Source organism: Heptranchias perlo, chromosome 1, assembly GCF_035084215.1.
Source record: "Heptranchias perlo isolate sHepPer1 chromosome 1, sHepPer1.hap1, whole genome shotgun sequence".
Classification (NCBI taxonomy): Eukaryota; Metazoa; Chordata; class Chondrichthyes; order Hexanchiformes; family Hexanchidae; genus Heptranchias; species Heptranchias perlo.
The window spans coordinates 58253280-58276916 of NC_090325.1; the positions used below are offsets into that span (position 1 = coordinate 58253280).

Sequence of the window (23637 nt, forward strand, 5' to 3'; positions counted from 1 at the left end):
GCTCCTCTCCCACTGTCTTCACTCCTCTCTTCCGATCCTCCCCACTGACCTCCCTTCCCTGCTCCACTTCCCCTCTCCTGCCCCTTCCTCTATTCCTCTCCCCCCTCCCTTCTTCTCCTGCCTCTGTTTCCTCTCCCTTACTCCTCTTCTCTGCCTCCCCTTTTCCTCCCTCACCCCCTCCTATCTGCCTCCTCCTCTTTTCTCCCCTCTCACATGTTCAATTCAAAATGGTTTTGACTACCCATGTGCAGCAACATGGGAGATTGACGAGTATACGATTAAATGCCAACATTTGCAATTGAAATTGCCTATGTAAACATTTATAATGGGACTTGTTCTATACAAACAGTTGCCCGTCATGATGTAATTGCAGGAATGATGACACTATGTGGTGCTGTGACATTACTTGGCTAGCAAGCTGCCCAATTATGGCTGCCATTTTGTTTTTGTTTCTTCTTCTCCAGTTTCCAGATTTCCTGCAGGTAAAACGTTTTTTTAAACAAATTTATCCTCTTATCTTTCAACCCCGTATTCCTGCTACATTGTTGGGCCACTATGGTGTCTAGCATTGGGCTCAGGCCTGCTGTTGGCTATTTGCCAACTCTGGCCTGCTTGTCATTTTCCCAGCACGTCCTGCTGTCCTGCACTGGTCCAAATATCTTCTCATAGAATCATAGAAATTTACAGCAGAGAAGGAGGCCATTCGGCCCATCATGTCTGTGCCGGCTGAAAGAGCAGTCCAGCCTAATCCCACTTTCCAGCTCTTGATCCGTAGCCTTGTATGTTACGGCACTTCAAGTGCATATCCAAGTACTTTTTAAATGGATGAGGGTTTCTGCCTCTATCACCCTTTCAGGCAGTGAGTTCCAGACCCCCACCACCCTCTGGGTGAAAAAAATTCTCCTCAGCTCCCCTCTAATCTTTCTACCAATTTTTTCTGTTAACTTTTGCTGGTAAACCTGCAGTTCAATTCTCAAAATGCTCGAAGCACTTATATATTTATATATTTTCACTTACCTCTGTATGTTGCACCAGCTCCTGTACAGTCTATCCACACCCAATCCTGATACCCATCTCTGACCTGTTACATGTTGACTACCATTTTCCATAGAATTAGTTTTAACAAAGGTAAGATGTTGAATTTAGAACATCAATAAAATCAACATATCTGAGAGCCATAAGGAAGCATCCAAGGATAAACAGGACACAGAAGGAAGAGGAGACTCAAGGTCAAATGATATCATGGCAGCAATGGAGGCCTGAGGTGCCCAGCATGCCCAATGTGGACAACAAGTGCAAGGAGCGCTGGAAATCTGTGTATAAGCTGTGTGCTGGGCTCCTTAACCCCCTCCCCCCCCTCCATTTTGTTGTAAATTGAGTTGCCACATCATAATGTGGCTGAAATGCCTGAATAGCACTCAGTTGGAACAAGTGATGAAGGGAGATTGTGTTTTTGAAGCACCACTGCTGGAAAACTAGCAGCAACAACATTCTCAGATGCCAGAGTCCAAAACAGAAAAAAATTATAATGATAAGCAGCCAAGGATAAAGGCCACAAGGTTAGGATGTGGGTTATGAAGAGATTTCAAAAGATCTTCAGCTTTGAAAGGAGACAAATGAGAGGGGATATAATAGAGGTATATAAGACCTAAGTGGAATAGAAAAGGTGAATCCAGAGCATGTCATCAAATTAAATTATGACTGCAGGATGTGTACAGAATAGGAAGTCTCATATCTAAGTTTGCCGATGACACAAAGATTGGTGGCATTGTAAGCAGTGTAGATGAAAACATAAAATTACAAAGCGATATTGATAGGTTAGCTGAATGGGCAAAACTGTGTTAAATGGAATTCAGTGTAGACAAATGTGAGGTCATCCACTTTGGATCAAAAAAGGATAGAACAGGGTACTTTCTAAATGGTGAAAAGTTAAAAACAGTGAATGTCCAAAGGGACTTAGGGGTTCAGGTACATAGATCATTGAAGTGTCATGAACAGGTGCAGAAAATAATCAGTAAGGCTAATGGAATGCTGGCCTTTATATCTAGAGGACTAGAGTACAAGGGGGCAAAAGTTATGCTGCAGCTATACAAAACCCTGGTTAGACCGCACCTGGAGTATTGTGAGCAGTTCTGGGCACCGCACCTTCGGAAGGACATATTTGCCTTGGAGGGAGTGCAGCGTAGGTTTACTAGAATGATACCCGGACTTCAAGGGTTAAGTTACGAGGAGAGATTACAGAAATTGGGGTTGTATTCTCTTGAGTTTCAAAGGTTAAGTGGTGATCTGATCGAAGTTTATAAGATATTAAGGGGAACGGATAGGGTGGATAGAGAGAAACTATTTCCGCTGGTTGGGGATTCTAGGAGTAGGGGGCACAGTCTAAAAATTAGAGCCAGACCTTTCAGGATCGAGATTAGAAAACATTTCTACACACAAGTGGTGGTAGAAGTTTGGAACTCTCTTCCGCAAACGGTAATTGATACTAGCTCAATTGCTAAATTTAAATCTGAGATAGATAGCTTTTTGGCAACCAAAGGTATTAAGGGATATGGGCCAAAGGCAGGTATATGGAGTTCGATCACAGATCAGCCATGATCTTATCAAATGGCGGAGCAGGCACGAGGGGTTGAATGGCCTACTCCTGTTCCTATATTCCTATGTTTTGGTCTCCTTATCTAAGGAAGGATATACTTGCCTTAGAGGCAGTGCAGCGAAGGTTCACTAGATTAATTCCTGGAATGAGAGGGTTGTCCTCTGAGGCGAGGTTGATTAGAATGGGCCTATACTCTCTGGAGTTTAGAAGAATGAGAGGTGATCTAATTGAAACATATAAGATTATGAGGGGGCTTGACAAGATAGATGCTGAGAGGTTGTTTCTGATGGCTAGAGAGTGTAGAACTAGGTGGCATAGTCTCAGGGTAAGGGGTCGGCCATTTAAGACTGAGATGAGGAGGAATTTCTTCATTCAGAGTGTTGTGAATCTTTGGAATTCTCTACCCCAGAGGGCTGTGGATGCTGAGTCGTTGAATATGTTCAAGGCTGAGATAGACAGACTTCTGGACTCAAGGGGAATCAAGGGATATGGGGATCGGGCAGGAAAGTGGAGTTGAGGTTGAAGATCAGCCATGATCTGATTGAATGGTGGAGCAGGCTCGAGGGGCCGTGTGGCTTACTCCTGCTCCTATTTCTTATGTTCTTATAAGTACAAACTATTAAAGGGCAAACTGAGGGTGTAAAGAAGCACTTCTTCACACAAAAAGTGATTAATACCTTGAATGGCCTTTTGGATAAAGGCAAATAACCTGGAATCATTCAGTAGGCAGTTGAATTCTACAATGGTGAGACTAGGTTTCTGTGCAAGGATGAGCTAGATGGATGAACGGCCTCCTTCACCTGCACTTATCTTTATGATATACAGACCTCCTAACTCAACAGCAACGTTTGATCCACATTTTGAACAAGCACATTTGTACACACACATACCTTCGTCTGACATCAACATGATTCCGAACCTTGCAGGTGCCAATTGATGGTCTTGCGAGTGATTATTTTGAAATGCTGTTGTCACCTACAAACAACAGATAATTTAGAGGGCCTCTTACAGGTTATAGGACTACATTACTGTCTTAATATCAATACTAATCAGAGGGTCCGCAATTTAGTTAAGAATGAAACCTTTCAATAGACTATTAAAATTGCTAGATTTATTGGCTCTGAAATTCTTTGGGGGTTCCCCTGATCTACCGTCATAGCTTCATTTTCTCTGTGTCTCTGGGGCGACTGCTGTTTTGCCAAAGTTATGGTGGGAGATCGGGAGAACTCCCACGTAATATCCAGGCCACTAAATTGGATCACTACGATACACTGTGGTAAATGAATGGAAAATCATGTGAACTGTTCTCCTTACACAAATTTCTAATGTGTGTTATTGTTGTGCAAAGCTCGTGCCAAGAGTGCTGAATTGTACAATATACCCATTCTGTTCACAATTTCTGGAAGGCTAGTCTATAATATTCAATGAATATTAATGTATTTATACTGTATTACAGGGAAACAAATCTGAAAATTAAGCAGTCATTAACAGTCACTTCAGACATGGGAGAGAACATCCAGGCTCTGGCAGATTTTGATGGTATGTTAATTTTTATTATGAAGTATTTGGTGCAAATATTAAAAAACAAATACACATAACATAAATGTTGACTTTATGTGTGTGCTACAGTAACAATTATTGACCTGAGAATTGAAAAAGTTACCAAGAATATTTTGTGGTGTCCAAATTGCTGAGAAAATTATTCAACACTCCAAGTCACTAAGTCAAAGGGTGTAGTTTTTTTTTAACATTCTCTTTATACTTTAGGGTAATCCAGAGGTAAGATCAACCAAGGCTGTAAACATTTCTAACAATTGGTTTTATTAAAACACAACAGTTTTACAACAGAGATGCTTACAACCTAGTTGGTAGTACAACTCAAATCTCAGAATGGTCACATTCTTCTGCTTCGGGAGACTGAGGGGTTAATTCTCCGTTGACATCCTTCTTGGTGTTCTTCTCGTTTGTCTCGTGGACTGCCCTTCTTTCACTTCAGAAAGGCTGCTTATGTACCATTCTCGCTGGCAAAAACAAGCGGCTGGTACTTTTACCTCACTCTCTTTCCCATGGTTCAAACAAGCTGATGCTACAGCATCTGATGTTTACGACAGTTTCCCACAGACTTTCAAGGCCTGGATAAAGATAAAGTTTTATCAATAACCCCGTCCCTTATCGCTGCGAAAGTACATCATCTCAGTTAGCCTTCTAAACAGTCTGAAGCAATAATAATATTTTTCGAACTTGATCAAGCTTCCCAGTAACAGAGCTAAGCGATTCCACAACCAACGGATCAGATCAAAGCTCTGCAGTTCTGCCACATCCAGTCGTGAATGGTGGTGGACAATTAAACAACTAACGGGAAGAGGAGGCTCTGTAAACATCCCCATCCTCAATGATGGCGGAGTCCAGCATGTGAGTGCAAAAGACAAGGCTGAAGTGTTTGCAACCATCTTTTGCCAGAAGTGCTGAGTGGATGATCCATCTCGGCCTCCTCCCGATATCCCCACCATCACAGAAGCCAGTCTTCAGCCAATTCGATTCACTCCACGTGATATCAAGAAACGGCTGAGTGCACTGGATACAGCAAAGACTATGGGCCCTGACAACATCCCAGCTGTAGTGCTGAAGACTTGTGCTCCAGAACTAGCCGCGCCTCTAGCCAAGATGTTCCAGTACAGCTACAACACTGGCATCTATCCGACAATGTGGAAAATTGTCCAGGTATGTTCTGTCCACAAAAAGCAGGACAAATCCAATCCGGCCAATTACCGCCCCATCAGTCTACTCTCAATCATCAGCAAAGTGATGGAAGGTGTCATCGACAATGCCGTCAAGCGGCACTTACTCACCAAAAACCTGCTCACCGATGTTCAGTTTGGGTTCTGCCAGGACGACTTGGCTCCAGACCTCATTACAGCCTTGGTCCAAACATGGACAAAAGAGCTGAATTCCAGAGGTGAGGTAAGAGTGACTACCCTTGACATCAAGGCAGCATTTGACCAAGTGTGCCACCAAGGAGCCCTAGTAAAATTGAAGTCAATGGGAATTGGGGGAAAACTCTCCAGTGACTGGAGTCATAACTAGCACAAAGGAAGATGGTAGTGGTTGTTGGAGGCCAATCATCTCAGCTCCAGGACATTGCTGCAGGAGTTCCTCAGGGCAGTGTCCGAGGCCCAACCATCTTCAGCTGCTTCATCAATGACCTTCCCTCCATCATAAGGTCAGAAATGGGGGTGTTCGCTGATGATTGCACACTGTTCAGTTCCATTCGCAACCCCTCAGATAATGAAGCAGTCTGTGCCTGCATGCAGCAAGACCTGGACAACATTCAGGCTTGGGCTGATAAGAGGCAAGTAACATTCGTGCCAGACAAATGCCAGGCAATGACCATCTCCAACAAGAGAGAGTCTAACCACTTCCCCATGACATTCAACGACATTACCATTGCTGAATCCCCCACCATCAACATCCTGGGGGATCACCATTGACCAGAAACTTAACTGGACCAGCCATATAAATAATGTGGCTACAAGAGCAGGTCAGAAGCTGCGTATTCTGCGGTGAGGGACTCATCTCCTGACTCCCCAAAACTTTTCCACCATCTATAAGGCACAAGTCAGGATTGTGATGGAATACTCTCCACTTGCTTGGATGAGTGCAGCTCCAACAACACTCAAGAAGCTCGACACCATTCAGGACAAAGCAGTTCGCTTGATTGTCACCCCATCCACCACCCGAAACATTCACTCCCTTCACCACCGGTGCACAGTGGCTGCAGTGTGTACCATCCACAGGATGCACTGCAGCAACTCACCAAGGCTTCTTCGACAGCACCTCCCAAACCCGCAACCTCTACCACCTAGGACAAGAGTAGTAGGCAAATGGGAACAACACCACCTGCACGTTCCCCTCCAAGTCACACACCATCCCGACTTGGAAATATATCGCCGTCCCTTCATCGTCGCTGGGTCAAAATCCTGGAACTCCCTTCCTAACAGCACTGTGGGAGAACCTTCACCGCACGGACTGCAGCGGATCAAGAAGGTGGCTCTCCACCACCTTCTCAAGGGCAATTAGGGATGGGCAATAAATGCTGGCCTCGCCAGTGATGCCCACATCCCATGAACGAATAAAAAAAAAGTTCTGTGTTCTTCCCTTTGAACAAAATTCTGCTCTTTGAGCAATCTAGGGTTTCTAGCCCATCCTTTTAGTTTTTTTCAAAAAGTCCAAAATCCTTCAAAGGGTATGGGTGTATTTTGCTCCATAAATTTAGTTAATATTGCCTTATTATATCTTTGAATTTCTTTGAAGAATATAGCAGAGTTTAGCAGCTGAGACTTCAAAATAATGCACAGCTCGAAATTCTAATCAGCCTGCTCTGCCAATGGAAGTGCAGCATAGCAGGCCATAAATCTGCCGAACTGAGAAGGCCCAGACGCCATCCCAAATTACGGAGTCATTTTTAAACACTCAGGGCAGGCACATAGTGCCAGTAGGGATGCTTCTGCGTTGCCCTGAGGTGTGTGTAGGAATCCCTGGCAGCAGCTCTGAAGTGCTAGATTGTATAAATGCAGAGATTAGACAAGCGTGTAACAAAGGCATAGTGGTCTTAATGGGGGACTTTAACCTTCACATAGATTGGGAAAAGCAGACTAGCAACTGTCAGAAAGGTAGTGAATTTCTTGAGTGTGTCTGGGATAGTTTTCTACAACAGTATGTCCTAGAGGCAACAAGGGGACAAGCCATACTAGATTTAGTAATGAGTAATGAACCAGATTTAGTTAACAGCTTAACTGTGCGTGAACAACGATCCAATAGCGATCATAACATGATCGAGTTCAATGTAGTGTTTGAAAGGAAAAAAAGTGAATCAGCTGCTAAGATTCTAGACTTGGGTACAGCCAACTTCAATGGGATGAGATAGAGTCTGTCCACAGTAAACTGGGCAAATCTGTTAATGGGTAAAACGACTGATGGTCAGTGGGAAATGTTTAAAGAAACATTTAACGTGATACAGAACCAGTTTATACCCCTGAGGTGCAAAAACTCTACTTGCTGAAAAAAACAGCCATGGACAACTAAAAAGGGAAGGGACAGTATAAGACATAAGGAAAGGGCATACAAAAAGGGAAAAAATGGCACAGATCCTGTCGAATGGGAAAGATACAAAGATCAACAAAGGGTCACAAAACAAATAGTAAGAGCTACAAAAAGAGAGTATGAAAAGAAACTTGCAAGGGATATCAAAACCAATACGAAGAACTTTTATAGTTATATTAGGAAAAAGAGGGTGGTCAGGAGCAGTGTTGGCCCCTTAAAAACTGAAAGTGGGGATATTGTCATTGACAATGGGGAAATGGTGGACATGTTGAATAATTACTTTGCGTCAGTATTTACAGTAGAAAAAGAGGATAGCATGCCGGAAATCCCAAGAAAACTAATATTGAATCGGGGACAGGGACTCAATAAAATTAACATAAGTAAAGCAACAGTAATGAAGAAAATAATAACATTAAAGAGTGACAAATCCCCAGGGCCAGATGGTTTCCATCCCAGGATTTTAAAGGAAGTAGGTGAGCACATTGCAGATGCCCTAACTATAATCTTTCAATGTTCTCTAGATTCAGGAACTGTCCCTCGAGATTGGAAAATTGCACATGTCACTCCGCTTTTTAAGAAAGGAGAGAGAGGGAAAGCAGGGAATTATAGACCAGTTAGCCTAACATCTGTTGTGGGGAAATTGCTGGAGTCTATAATTAAGAATAGGGTGACTGAACACCTCGAACATTTTCAGTTAATCAGAGAGAGCCAGCATGGAATTGTAAAAGGTAGGTTGTGCCTGACAAACCTGATTGAATTTTTTGAAGAGGTGACTAAAGTAGTGGACAGGTGAATGTCAATGGATGTTATTTATGTGGACTTCCAGAAGGCATTTGATAAAGTCCCACATAAGAGACTGTTAGCTAAGATAGAAGCCCATGGAATCGAGCGAAAAGCACGGACTTGGTTAGGAAGTTGGCTGAGCGAAAGGCGACAGAGAGTAGGGATAATGGGTAGGTACACACATTGGCAGGATGTGACTAGTGGAGTCCCGCAGAGATCTGTCTTGGGGCCTCAATTATTCACAATATTTATTAACGATTTAGATGAAGGCATAGAAAGTCTCATCTCTAGGTTTGCCGATGACACAAAGATTGGTGGCATTGTAAGCAGTGTAGATGAAAACATAAAATTACAAAGCGATATTGATAGATTAGCTGAATGGGCAAAACTGTGGCAAATGGAATTCAATGTAGACAAATGTGAGGTCATCCACTTTGGACCAAAAAAGGATAGAACAGGGTACTTTCTAAATGGTAAAAAGTTAACAACAGTGGATGTCCAAAGGGACTTAGGGGTTCAGGTACATAGATCATTGAAGTGTCATGAACAGGTGCAGAAAATAATCAATAAGGCTAATGGAATGCTGGCCTTTATATCTAGAGGACGAGAGTACAAGGGGGCAAAAGTTATGCTGCAGCTATACAAAACCCTGGTTAGATCGCACCTGGAGTGCTGTGAGCAGTTCTGGGCACCGCACCTTCGGAAGGACATATTTGCCTTGGAGGGAGTGCAGCGTAGATTTACTAGACTTCAAGGGTTACGTTACGAGGAGAGATTACAGAAATTGGGGTTGTATTCTCTGGAGTTTCGAAGGTTAAGGGGTGATCTGATCGAAGTTTATAAGATATTAAGGGAAACGGATAGGGTGGATGGAGAGAAACTATTTCCGCTGGTTGGGGATTCTAGGAGTAGGGGGCACAGTCTAAAAATTAGAGCCAGACCTTTCAGGAGTGAGACTAGAAAACACTTCTACACATAAAGGGTTGTAGAAGTTTGGAACTCTCTTCTGCAAACGGCAATTGATGCTCGCTCAATTGCTAATTTTAAATCTGAGATAGACAGCTCTTTGCCAACCAAAGGTATTAAGGGATATGGGCCAAAGGCAGGTATATGGAGTTCGATCACAGATCAGCCATGATCTTATCAAATGGCAGAGCCGGCTCGAGGGGCTGAATGGCCTACTCCTGTTCTTATGTTCCTATGTTCCCACCCCAAACTGACAGCTAGAATGTTGTTGCGACTCCATGCTGAAGAGGAATCCCGAGAAGGGCTCAACAGTACTTGCAGTAAGTTCATCTTCAGCTCTGATTGAGCCAATGGGGCGATGTTGGAGGTTAATTGATTCCCTCACAGAAGCCTGGAAGCTCCCCAGACTTGACCCTTTGACATGTTGGACTACAGGTGGAAGATTCACCCGTATCATCTCTACCAGAAAACCTTTGTAGGGCGCAAATGGGATTAAGTCCTGGCAGAATTGTATCGGATAGTGTATCATGTGATAAGTTAACAGTATAGCATGGGTAAAGAGCATCATAGGTTAGTTAATATTGTGGGGAAATAGCTACTTCCCCAGTGGTTCGTGGACCTGGACAATAGCAGTCACAGAAAGTCACCCTTATGCAGTAGTTTTGTTAATCAGTGATTATTTATCAGTGATTATTTAATGATTTTAAAATGTGCACAAAAGCATAAAGAAAAATCAATCAATACATATGATCTTACTCTACCTGTTATACACTTGACGGTTCCAATGTAATTATTTAATGATTTACCAATTCATACAAACATGCATGAAGCAAAGCAAGCAAGCCGTACCTCCAATCTTTTATAAACCAAGGGTTTCTCATCAATGAAATTCAGAAATGATCAGCTTCTCGTCTTCAAATTCTTTGCCTTGTCAAGGCAGTTGAGGCTCTTTGTCTTATGTTATTAGTCCTTCCTCTAGGTGAGCTTGGTTGGGCTTCACGTGGCTGCAGCTCCTCCGATTGTTGACTCTCCAACTGTTAACTATTGAAGCTGCTACAATGTCCCATCTTTATAGCACTGTGGGAAAACCTTCAACATACGGACTGCAGCGGTTCAAGAAGGCAGCTCACCACCACCTTCTCAAGGGCAATTAGGGATGGGCAATAAATGCTGGCCTCACCAGCGACGTCCACATCCCATGAACGAATAATAAAGAAAAATATGTTTTCTTGCAGTTGGGGTGTGAACAAAGTTGCGAAAAGTCCCATTTTGGCCACTCACCCACCGTTGCATTAATGATGGGCGGTTGGCTGGACTACTCAAAAGCCGTGTGAACATTCTGCAGCTTTTTTTCCATATGAATCCAGGTGCATCTCTCCCAAGCATTTCACTGTCTCAGCACTGTTTTCCCAGTTCATTTGCTTTGAGAGCCAAAGTTGTTCTCGAGCATCAATGTTGTTGTGAGAACCAACATTGTTTGAACCTTCCAGAAGGTTCCTCAGGCTTCTGTCCTTCATTCTTATCAGTTGTTATTGAAAACCAAAGCTTGTTGAAGTTTCTGCACATTTGCAGTTTTAAACTTATTGCACTTGATGTTTCTGCCGTTTTAAACTGATGTTCAAATGTCCAAAGGGGCAACATTAACCCGTTCCTTATCCCAGGTGTTATATCCAAAGGGGCACAGTTAACCCTTGAATGTCCAATGTCCAGTAGGCTTTAAATTCACAATATTGAAGGGGTTTTAACCCCTGTCTTACAGTATAGGGAGCTACAGTGAGTCCACAGAGAAAGAGAGAGAATACATGTACTCCAACAAGAAAGACTAACTGAATTCTACGGAATATACAGGACATGCTGCTTGAGCAAGAGTAGAGATGAAAGCAGAATTAAAAGCAACGGACACCTTAGATTTATTTCTTAATGCTAAAGGGATCAAGGGTACTGAGTTGGACAATCAGCCATGATCATTTTGAATGGCAGAGCAGGCCTGAAGGGCCAAATAGCCTACTCTTGCTCCTATTTTCTATGTTTCTCTGTGTCTAGAAATCTATCTTTTTTTTTATTCGTTCACGGGATGTGGGCGTCGCTGGCAAGGCCGGCATTTATTGCCCATCCCTAATTGCCCTTGAGAAGGTGGTGGTGAGCCGCCTTCTTGAACCGCTGCAGTCCGTGTGGTGACGGTTCTCCCACAGTGTTGTTAGGAAGGGAGTTCCAGGATTTTGACCCAGCGACAATGAAGGAACGGCGATATATTTCCAAGTCGGGATGGTGTGTGACTTGGAGGGGAACGTGCAGGTGGTGTTGTTCCCATGTGCCTGCTGCTCTTGTCCTTCTAGGTGGTAGAGGTCGTGGGTTTGGGAGGTGCTGTCGAAGAAGCCTTGGCAGGTTTCCTTCCCTAAAGGGCATTAGTGAACCAGATGGGTTTTTACGACAATCCAGTCGTTTCATGGCCATCATTACTGATACTAGTATTTTAATTCCAGATTTTTATTTAATTAATTGAATTTAATTAATTGAATTTAAATTCGCCAGCTGCCGTGGCAGGATTTGAACTCATGACTCTGGATTTTTTAGTCTAGGCCTCTGGATTACTAGCCCAGTAACATAACCACTATGCTACCGTACCCGTTCCTCCATATTTTTTGGCATGGATTACGTCCCAGTCTCCCTCGGATCCTAAAATGATGTTTCCTCTTCCCCAATTCTTTGTCCCTCAGGCCGAAGATTATATATTAATAGTAACAATGAAATTAGTCAGAAAACATTTAATTACATGTTACTTCTTTTCAAATCCTAGGTGAGGTTACATGTGAAGCACCCAATAACAGGTTGGACAAATTTAGAGGAACACTTAGCTACAAGGAAAATAAGTATTCTTTAGACAATGAGAAAATACTACTGCGTGGCTGTACACTGAGGAATACAGAATGGTGTTATGGACTTGTTATCTTTGCAGGTAGGTGAAAAGCAAGGGGACGGCTTCAGTCGTAATGTGGCTTGCAATAACTAATAGGCCAATGTCTTCCTGAAAAAGTTTTAACTTTGTATGAGCAAACACATAATGTAATGACATGAATTATGTTTAGGTGCATTATTCCATCACTTGTGTGCAACATCATCATGATTAAATTACATTCTGGCCCTCTCTCTGCAAACAAAGCAATTTTTGCCAAACACTTTTTCTTGAAAACGGTTCTACTTTTACCAGTAAACTAAAGATATTGAACTGATTCAACAATTACACTGTAACAGATTTAATTAATTAAATTAACATGTATTAACCCTTAGGAAGGCCTAGGAAAATAGCAGGCTGCCTGTGCTAGCAGTTTTTAAAATTTTCAGCTCATACACCATGACATTGAAACAAACACTAGAATTACAAAACTAAAGCTATTCAAATGGCAGGAGCAGCTTTATGACTGCAATATTAGCCCTAAGCTAAACACAGCAATGTTTAAAAAGCAATGTTGAACAGAGATTAAAAAAGCACTTCTGATTACTTTTTCCTGTTAAAAAATTAAAAACTCTTTATCCGTTTTCTTCTTCTGAATTCCACTATCCATTGTAGAGGTGGGAGCAACTTCCATTAAATTTTCTTATGATTGGCTGGGAACCATCTACAAGGGCCATTTTTCAGTCAATGGAAAGCCCAATGTGAACCAACTCAATCTGTGACATGTAGAAAGATGTAAACCCTGAAAGGCTGCTGTTGGTCAATTAAACTCATTAACAGGTACCTGAGCTTGTTCACAACTGGAAAAATATCTCATTCTCTGTGTGGTAAGGGTTAAATTGTGCAACTATTAGCAGGCTGTACTGCATTTATGATTTCAATTTACCAGATTTCAATATGAAATTGATAGTTACACATTCTGAAGTATAATTCTTAATTTAATTAAACGACTTCCAGAATTAGTGCTGGGATATCCATTATACAATAAACTGTTTCTGCGCTGTGGCCATGCTCTTCTTCTGGAGGCCACTGATCAGCAGCCTCTTCCTGCTTAGATGTGGAAAAAGGTCAATGACCCGGAATTTGCTCTGAGCGATGAACGAATGGCGCCCACTGCTCATTAGATTTAAACTTGCCCACAAACGATCCATGGGCTTTGGCGGAACTTCCTCTAATGGTAAGCTGCAAAATGTGCAGTGTCCTTTCCCGGGCACCCATGAACTGTGTGAACAGGGGAAGGAGCTCTCTGTCCCCTCAACCAATCAGATTGAAGCATCCTTGACAAGTATCAAGACAGAGTCAGAACCAGGAAGTGCAAGCTACAGCAATAAATTCAATGTAAAATCAGTTAGAGAAAGCAAAATAAAGAGTAAGAAATATTGAATTAAAAGACAGAGATGAAAGAGACAACTAAAAAGTAAAAAAATTAAAATTAAAAAATAATTTTTTTTTAAAATTTCCAACAATTAAATTGGAAGGACTAAGACTCCACATTTTTAAAAGTTAATTTTTACTGCCAGAGAGCTTGTTTGGCAGTCATTAAGACGTATCACGCCATTAAAAGTTAGTTTAGACCTAAAAAACCCAGCCTATCTTTTTCTGTGTAGATTAGTTCGTTTTCAGCTGGGCATTGCAGCAACTTCGTGCTGGTCCATTCATTTCACCAGCGAGCTATCCTTCCCAAGCGGCTTTCAAATGAGCAGGGAATCTCATAGAGCATGTGCGCTCGCCAGAAGTTGCTCTTCCATTTGCCTTTAAATATGGTGAGTGCTGTTCGGCTCTCTGTTATTTTTGGAGCAAATTCCAGGCCAATATGTTGCATTCTAATCTTTAAATAGGTGTATTTTTCTTTTATGGAATGCTATAGGAATTCCTGATATGTGTACAAGAGAACTCTCTTGAACAGTGTGTTTCCACCCCAACAAGAAAGGAAGCAATGCTGGATCAAGTTCTGGGGAATGCAGTGGGGCAAGTGGAGCATGTTTCAGTTGGGGAGCATTTGGGGAATAGTGATCATAATATCATTAGCTTTAGAAAAGTTAAGGAAAAGGACAAGGAACATTCAAATGTAAAAATACTTAACTGGAGAAAGGTTAATTTCAGTGAGTTGAAAAGGGACCTTGCCCAGGTGGATTGGAATCAAAAATTGGTAGGCAAAACAGTAATTGAACAATGGGAGGCCTTCAAGGAGGAGATGGTTCAGGTACAAAGTGCACACATTCCCACAAGGGGGAAAGGAAGGGCATCCAAAGCTACAGCTCCCTGGATGACTAAAGATATAGAAATCAAAATGAAACAGAAAAAGAATGCTTATGACAAATGGAAGGTTCATAATACAGTAGAGAACCAGGCTGAATACAGAAAGTACAGAGGAGATCTAATAAAGGGAATAAGAGAGGCAAAGAGAGAGTATGAGAATACATTAGCAGCTAACATAAAAGGGAACCCAAAAGTCTTTTATAAACATATAAATAGTAAGAGGGTAGTCAAAGGACGGATGGGATTGATTACGGATAAAAAAGGAAATCTTCTTGTGGAGGCTGAGACACTAAATGAATACTTCGCATTGGTCTTCACTAGAGACAAGGATCTTGCCGATGTAGCAGTAAAGGAGGAGATAGTAGCGATATTGGATAGGATAAAAATTGATAAAGAGGAGGTACTTAAAAGTTTGGCAGTACTCAAAGTAGAAAAGTCATCCTGTCCAGATGGGATGCATCCTCGGTTACTGAGGGAAGTAAGGGTGGAAATTGCGGAGGTTCAGGCCACAATCTTCCACTCCTCCTATGATATGGGGACAGTGCCAGAGGGCTGGAGGATTGCAAATGTTTACACCCCTGTTCAAAAAAGGGGAGAGGGATAAAACTGGCAGTTACAGACCAGTCAGCCTAACGTCGGTGATGGGGAAACTTTGAGACAATAATCCGGGGCAAAATTAATTGACACTTGGAAGAGTATGGGCTAATAATGAAAGTCAGCATGGATTTGTTAAAGGAAATTTGTGTTTGACTAACTTGATTGAGTTCTTTGATGAAGTAACAAAAAGGGTTGATGAGGTTAGTGCAGTTGATGTTATGTATATGGACTTTCAAAAGGCGTTTGATAAAATACCACATAATAGATTTGTAAGCAAAACTAAAGCCCATGGGATTAAAAGAGCAGTGGCAGCGTGGATACAAAATTGGCTAAGGGACAAAAAGCTGAGAGTAGTGGTGAACGATTGTTTTTCAGACTGGAGGGAAGTATAGACTGGTGTTCCCCAGGGGTCAGTATTAGGGCCACTGCTCTTTTTAATATATATTAATGACCTAGAGGGTATAATTTCAAAGTTTGCAGATGACACGAAACTCGGAAATGTAGTAAACAATGTTGAGGATAGTAACAGACTTCAGGAGGACATAAACAAACTGGTAAAATGGGCAGACACAAGGCAGATGAAATTTAACTCAGACAGGGTGGTGGAAGCAGATTCAATAGTAACTTTCAAAAGGGAATTGAATAAATACTTGAAGGGATAAAAATTACAGGGCTATGGGGAAAGAGCAGGTGAATGTGACTAATTGGATAGCTCTTTCAAAGGGCTGTCACAGGCACGATTGGCCAAATAGCCTCCTCCTGTGCTGTACTTACAATGGTACTATGATAACACCATATCCTAGAGAATTGGTGCTATGTTTGCGCTTGCCCAGGTGATCCTTTACACTAAGTCTTCTTAAAAAAAATCTGTATAAAATTAGCATAAATTCTAAAAAATCACCAGTGATGTGTGTGATTCACCTCTTGCCGGTTACCATGTCACCTCCTGTCAGATGTGCCATCTCCCAACAGTCCTGTTCTACTGTTAATTAGAATTTTAGCCTTCTAAAGAGTTTAAAATGAATTCTTCACAAAACTTTTGTTATCCCCAGCCTGCTTGTAGCAAAATAGGAGACAACAGTAATGAATGTTTATTTAGAAATAGTAAATCGCTCAGCCAGATCAGAATAAAATAAACAAAATAAACCCTTTTACTCCATTATCTATCTTTATATATAGATTTCATCGGCCTTGTGTCTGCCCATTTTACCAGTCTGTCTATGTCCTCCTGAAGTCTGTTACTATCCTCCACATTGTTTACTACATTTCTGAGTTTCGTGTCATCTGCAAACTTTGAAATTATACCCTCTAGGTCATTTGATCACGCTGCGCCTGTTTTGCAGGCGTAAAATGTGCGCCTATGGGTCCAATATGGTGGCATAATGGATCGGGCTCCTCAATAGGTATCCAGGGCATGCCAGAAGTATTAAAAGCAATCATTAGAATATTTAAAAAGGAATCTTGCACTTATTAACAAGCCATGTCAACTAGCCCCCAGATCCAAGATGGCAGCTGCCTGAGCTTCCATAGCAGCAGTGTGAGCTGCCATGGAAACTGTCAGTAGAGGCTCCATCATGGTGGGTGCCACTATCATGTTCATGGAGCTGACCACTTGTTTCACGTTGGACAGAATGGCCTCCATGCTCTGCACAAAGCTATGAAACAGGTTGGAGCTGGACTCCTCCATGCTCTGAGCTATTGTGCGCAAGCTCACTGGTAGGCTGCCCAGCTACCAAGCATTTCCTGGTGTGCATCAGCCTTCTTCTGTAGCCTGGGCCCTCAAAGTCTGCATCCGAGTCCTCTGCAGCAGAGCTGATCTCACCCTCTGGTGAGTTGGCACCTGTGACGCGTATCCCACTGTCCTAATAACGCTACTCTTGTGGCCGCTAATTAACCACGTGAAGACCCCTCTGCTCACCTACCCTCTAAAATATGTATCGTGACAGTCTCTGAGCTGGCACTTGCTAGGATCAGATCGAGTGATGCTGCATCTGCTGGAAGGCTGGCCTCCTCTTTCTGAAGTGGGACAGGGACGTTGACATTTTGAGCACCTGAAATGAAAGAGAGAGACAAAGGTTAGCTTTTAGTGTGAAAGGAGAGCAGAGAGAGATGAGTGGCTGCCGAGTGTGTAGGGTGAGATAGCAGTAAGAACAGAAGAAGGAGCTACGGCGTGAAAAACCTGCACAACGTCTTGCCACTCATCACAACTCTCACCCTGCCTGTGATGGGCAGCACGTTGTCTTCCAGAGGGGGAAGGGTGTGCTGGCGGGCAAGGCCTCCTCCAGTTGTTGCCTCCTGTGAACTTTTTTCTGCATTGCAGCCATGCCCTTGGAGCTAAGCATTGACCTCCTCATCAACCTCTTACCATTGGCAATGGAGGTGTTCACTTCGGGGAACAGGGTCTTCCTCTTTCTGTCAACAGCCTGGACCAGGGCCCCCAAAGCAGCATCCGAGACCCAGGAAGCTCCCTCTGTACATCGTCCAGCCATTTTATCCCTTTGACATTTCCCTGCTATCTGCACCTCCCCTTTAAGACGTGCTGGATACCTTTAACTGATGTCAAGCCCGATTCCCCGCTCCCCGAACAGGCACTCAGCCAATAAGTAGAGCAGGCTGCACACCTGACTCATGATAATGATTTGGCAGCACCAATTTCACGTGGTCCCTGCATTAACACCTTGTTTGCATGTAATTTTGTTTCTGAGATTATAAATCCTCCCAATAGTCAATAACCGATGGCTAAAGTACATCACTTTTATTATCATATGTACAATTTGGCACCAAAATATGTAACATTAAAAATAAATTGAACAAAGTGTATGTGACATTCATATATATGCGTCAGTGAAAGATATGATTAAAATATGTAACCATTGTGCACTGGATTTGATGGAAATATCATGTAGGTTACTTCTGACATTGTTAAGTGATTATATTCATACAACTTTCTTGTGACATACTGGAATATATTGATATTAACAGGAAATAATGTGGGTTTTCTGAAGATTTATAACATTTTGTATATTATAATTTAAAATCATATAATATTAATCGTACTCTGTAAGTACGTAAAAGTGCATAGAAGTTACAACATGGAAACAAGTAATTCGGCCCAACCAGTCTGTGTCTGTGTTTACCTTCCGCGTGAGCAAATCGTTCTAATCACATTTACCCACCCTGTTTCCATATCCCTTCAACCTCCTTTCCTTCATCCATCTATCCAATCTAATTTTGAATGGTGATATAGTTTCTGCCTCAAACACTCACACTGGAAGTGAATTCCACAGCCTCACAAGTCTCTGTGAAAAGAAGTTTCTCTTACCCTCTGCTCTAATCTCTAACATTTAATCTTGTATCTATGGCCCCTTGCTCTTGAACCTTCAACTACAGTCTGCTTCTACCTACCCTATCCCATCCTTTCATAATTCTATTATATCGCCCTGTAATCTGCGTTGTTCTAACGAGAAAAGTCCCAATTTTTCAAGTCTTTCTTCGTATTTGTATTTCCTCATACCAGGCAATATCCTCGTGAATATGCGTTGTACCCTCTCTAAAGCCTCAATATTATTCCTATAAAGTGCAACCTGATACTTCGCACAATACTCTAAGATCTTATTAAAATTTTATATAGGCTCACTATCTCTATATATTTTATACCTCTTGAGATAAAACCTTGAATTCTGTTAGCTTTTTTTTACAGCTATATCAACTTAAGGTCCTGCCTTAAATATTCTGAGAACTTGTACACCAGAGTCCCTTTGCTGTTCCACAGCACTGCGTCTACTTCCATTCAGAGTGTAATTACTGCTGTTATTTTTTTTACCAAAATGCACCACCTCATACTCACTGACATTGAATTCCATCTGCCACTTTTTTACCCATTCCTCCATCCTATCTATCCATTTGCAGCTTCCTTTGGTCTTCTAGAGAATTAACTATACCTCCTCTTTTGTTATCATCTTCAAATTTCTACGCCTCTTCCTTTAGACGTACCTCCAAATCTTTGACATACTTAGTGAACAGAAGTGGCCCTAGAACTGAACCCTGAGGGACACAGCTACCCACATCCATCACTCTGAAAAACTGCTGTTAAGTACTACTCTCTTATCTCTCTTCTAACCAATTTTTAATCCATTTTGCTATCCTCCCCCTAATTCCATACCCCTTAATCTGCATTACTAATCTCCCATGTGGTATTTTGTCAAAGGCTGTCCAAAAGTCCATGTATGCTACATTCATTGCATTTCCACCATCTACTATATCTGTTACCTCCTCAAACAATTCTATGAAGTTGTCAAGCATAATCGTCCCTTTTGAAATCTGTGCTGACCACTTCTATTGTTGATGCCAGGGATTGAGAGTTGTACAAATATATAACAATGTTTTTTTTCTCGGAAGGTTGGGAAAGAAGTTACTATAAGGGATCAACTGGTGGTGTCGAAGGGATAGAATGATCTCACATGAACTCTGAATGCAGCAAGTTTAGTGGGTTTAATGGCCTTTTCTCATTCTGGATTTATATGTTCTAAGGTTGTGAAATGCCACTGCCGTTATTACTGAAGCAAATCCTGTTGTTTCAGTGGCATGGCCCATAATGTGTTAAGTTTTGGAATAGATCAACAATTTTTATTTCTGTAACACTCCTCGCCCACAAACATGTCTCAAAGCATTTTACAAGGTAGCTGACAAGGTGTAGATATCCAATGGGGGGAAGAATAGGCAAAGAGAGATTGGGAGTAGGGTGATAAAAAGACTTTTGAAACAAAAGAGGGAAGTGATAAGGCAGAGGAGCTGGGAATGAGAGAGTTCCAATGTTGGGCATAGTGGCTGAAAGAACAGCCGTTGATGGTGGAGCAGAGTAAACATGCAATAAGGATTAGGACAATGTTGGCGAAGCTGAAGGTGTGTGCAGGGATTTATGGCTGGAAATTGAAGACAAATATAAGCTCAAAAAGTCAATTCACTGGAGTATAGGAAGGCAGGGTAGCTTGGCGAGAACTGGGGTAGGATGCAGAAATAAGCCTTGATGCAAACGAGGATACAGGTTACACCATTTGAATGATTTATAATTTGTGCAGAGGTCAACCATAAGAACATTAGAGAACTTGAGCCTCAGGGTACTAAAGGCATGGATAAAGCTTTCAGCAGCAGAAGAGTGAGGTAGGGGAAGAGACAGGTTATGATACCGAGGTGGGCTCATGTTGGGTTAAAGCAATACTTCTGGGGTTAGGCTGAGATGGTAGCAAGAAGGTTGATGGAGTTGAAACCGGTAGTGTAATGGTGTTTGCAGGAACCGATAAAGTTTGCTTCAGTTTGCTGACATTTAGCTGGGATAAGTTATCCAGGTGTTAATGTTGGTTAGGCATTTGGAGGGAGTGGTGGCAGCCTTGGGACTGCTGCAGTATGTGGAGAGATAGAGCCAACTGCCATTGATGTACAAATAAAGCCGAACTCACCAATGGGTAGCATATAATTGAGGGAGGGGTTGAAAATGGAAAACTAGGATACATCAGAGGTAACTGAGTAAACAAGGGAGAAAAAGCCATTGGATGCGATATAATGCCTATGACACAGCAGGTAGGAGTGGAACCATAAGTGAACAGTCTCACAAATGTAGACTGAAAGAGACATGTTTGAGGAGGATGGTATAATTTAATGGATCAAAGGCAGCAGAGAAGTTGAGGAGGATAAGGAGGGAGAGTGAGCTGTGATCACCTTGAAACAGGATTCATTTACAACTTTTACAGTCTCAGTTAACAACAGCAACTTTAATGTAGTAAAACGTCCCAAGCCATTTCACAGAAGCTTTATCAAACAAAATTTGACACTGAGTCACATAAAGAGATATTAGGATAGGTAAAAGAGGTAGGGTTTAATGAGCTTCTTAAAGGAGGAGAGAGAGGCAGAGAGATTTAGGGAGGGAATTCCAGAGGTTATGACCTAGGCAGCTGAAGTCACGGCTGCCAAAGGTGGAGCGATTAAAATCGGGGATGTGCAAGAGGCCAGAATTGGAGGAGCGCAGAGTTCTCGGAGAGTTGTAGGGTTGGAGGAGGTTTACAGAAATGGGGAGGGGGCAAGGCCATGGAAGGATTTGAAAACAAGGAAGAGAATTTTAAAATCAAGGCGTTGACAGACTGGGAACCATTGTAGGTCAGCGAGCCCAAGGGTGATGGATGAACAGGACTTGGTGTGAGTTAGGATACGGACAGAAGAGTTTTGGATGAGTTCAAGTTAATGGAGGGTGGAAGATGGGAGGCCAGCCAGGAGAGTCAGTCATTGTCTTCGACAGGGCAGAAGTCTGATTGGAGGGTATTAAACAGCAAATAGTGGGAGAGGTACGAGCATAATTGTGGCAAGAATGCATTCTGGGACTCCAAAGACAAAGAGAAGGTTGCAGGCAGCAATTGGAAAGAACGGAGCAGTGGAGAGTTGGTTTTCTTGCACATAACAATAGTGTTCCTACAATCATTAAGCACAGAAGGAGACCATTTGGCCCATTTTCCCTTACCGGCTCTTTGAAAGAATTATCCAATTAGTACCACTTCTCTGCCCTTTTCCCCATAGCCCTGCAATTTTTTCCTTTTCAAGTATATATCCAATTCCCTTTTGAAATTGCTTGATTTTCAAATCCATGTTTTCAAATCCCACCGTTCCCCATCCCTGTAACCTTCTGCAGCCCTACAACCCTCCTAGATTTCTGCACTCCTCCAATTCTTGCCTCTTGCGCATCCCCAATTTTACTTGCTCCACCATTGGCGGCTGTGCCTTCAGCTGCCAAGGCCCTGGAATTCCCTCCCTAAACCTCTCTGCCTCTCTATCTCTCTCCCCTCCTTTAAGACGCTCCTTAAAACCTACCTCTTTGACCAAGCTTTTGGTCACCTGTCCTAATATCTCCTGATGTAACTTGGTGTCAAATTTTGTTTGAAAATCGCTCCTGTGAAATGCCTTGAGACGTTTTACTACGTTAAAGGAGCTATATAAATGCAAGTTGTTGTTGTTGAAAGTTACTATTGGATCTGCTTCCACCAGCCTTTCAGGTAGTACATTCCAGATCATAACAACACGCTGTGTAAAAAAATTTCTCATCTCCCCCTGATTCCAGTAATCTCAAATGTGTCCTCTGGTTACTGACCCTCTTGCCAGTGGAAACAATTTCTCCCTATCTATTCTATCAAAACCCCTCATAATTTTGAACACCTCTATTAAATCGTCCCTTAACCTTCTCTGCCCTAAGAGAAACAATCCCAGCTTCTCTAGTCTCTCCACATAACTGAAGACTCTCATCCCTGGTACGATTCTAGTAAATCTCCTCTGCACCCTCTCCAAGGTCTTGACATCCTTCCTAAAGTGTGGTGCCCAGAATTGGGAACAATACTCCAGCTGAGGCCTAAACTGATTTATAAAGGTTTAGCATAACTTCCTTGCTTTCGTACTCCTTGCCTCTAAAAGCCAAGGATCCTGTATGCTTTTTTAATAGTGGTGTTATGGAACCATTCTGAAAATGTTGCATGGTATTTCTTACATATAACTTATCACTTCTCATTTCAAGGACAAGACACAAAACTAATGCAGAATAGTGGATTGTCAGCTTTTAAGCGAACTAATATAGATCGACTAATGAATATTCTCGTCCTGTGGGTAAGTGTATATAATGAATCCATTTCCCCATTTCCTGGGGTCAACCAATACAAAATAAATTGATGTGTTGTGGTGAAGAGTTTGCAAACAAATCAGTTGAACGGATCCAACTAGATGGTTAGATCCTCAAAATATTCACCATTGTGTCCTTAAAGGGGCATTATAATCTTGTTGGAAGTTTGCTAAGCAGGCTTAGTTCTTGAAACATGCTGCGCTAGATTTGATTATATTGGCAATATGGGGAAGTTTGCATTGCAACAGATACTTTATTTGCTGCATCTTTTTCCAAGCAGTTTAAAAAGTCTTTAGTTAACTGAAGTATTTCAAATTTGTCGTGTCATACACTCAACGTGATGTAATGATAGGTGACGGTTCTAGCATCCAACTCCATTCACAACTTCACCGATAATGAAGCGGCCCATGCCAGCCTACAAGATAACCTGGATAACATACAGGCTTGGGTTGACAAGTGGCAGGTAACATTCACATCACGTAAGTACCAGATAATGACCATCTTTAAGAAAAGAATGCTCAGCCATCACCCCTTGACCTTAAATGGCATCACCAATTTCATAACTGATCATCCTGTTGCGAACTTATTTCCTGGAAAAGTAATTTGAATACGCCGCAGCCAGCATAATGGCAAATCAGGGACCTCAGAAGCTGCGCTGCCAATGGCTTACTCCGAAAACCAATTACATGTCAAAATAAAAGCTCAGAACAAACGCCATTCTTCAGAGTGAGG

At 42.1% G+C, this 23637-nt stretch overlaps 1 protein-coding gene and 1 long non-coding RNA gene across 2 annotated transcripts in view; one reads left to right on the forward strand and one right to left on the reverse strand.

The window, feature by feature from the left end:
• LOC137328374 (probable phospholipid-transporting ATPase IM) overlaps positions 1-23637 on the forward strand; it is a 206246-nt gene that overhangs the window by 65147 nt on the left and 117462 nt on the right. Inside the window, exons 10-12 of the mRNA XM_067994373.1 lie at positions 4053-4135; positions 12243-12401; positions 22804-22892. Coding sequence (XP_067850474.1) covers positions 4053-4135; positions 12243-12401; positions 22804-22892 — 331 coding nt within the window. The remainder of the gene's footprint in view (positions 1-4052; positions 4136-12242; positions 12402-22803; positions 22893-23637) is intronic.
• Positions 4399-10955, reverse strand: LOC137322567 (uncharacterized). Its single transcript, XR_010963182.1, has 2 exons — positions 10295-10955; positions 4399-4728 (listed from the first exon to the last, which is right to left on the reverse strand). It is a non-coding gene; the product is annotated as an uncharacterized lncRNA (long non-coding RNA).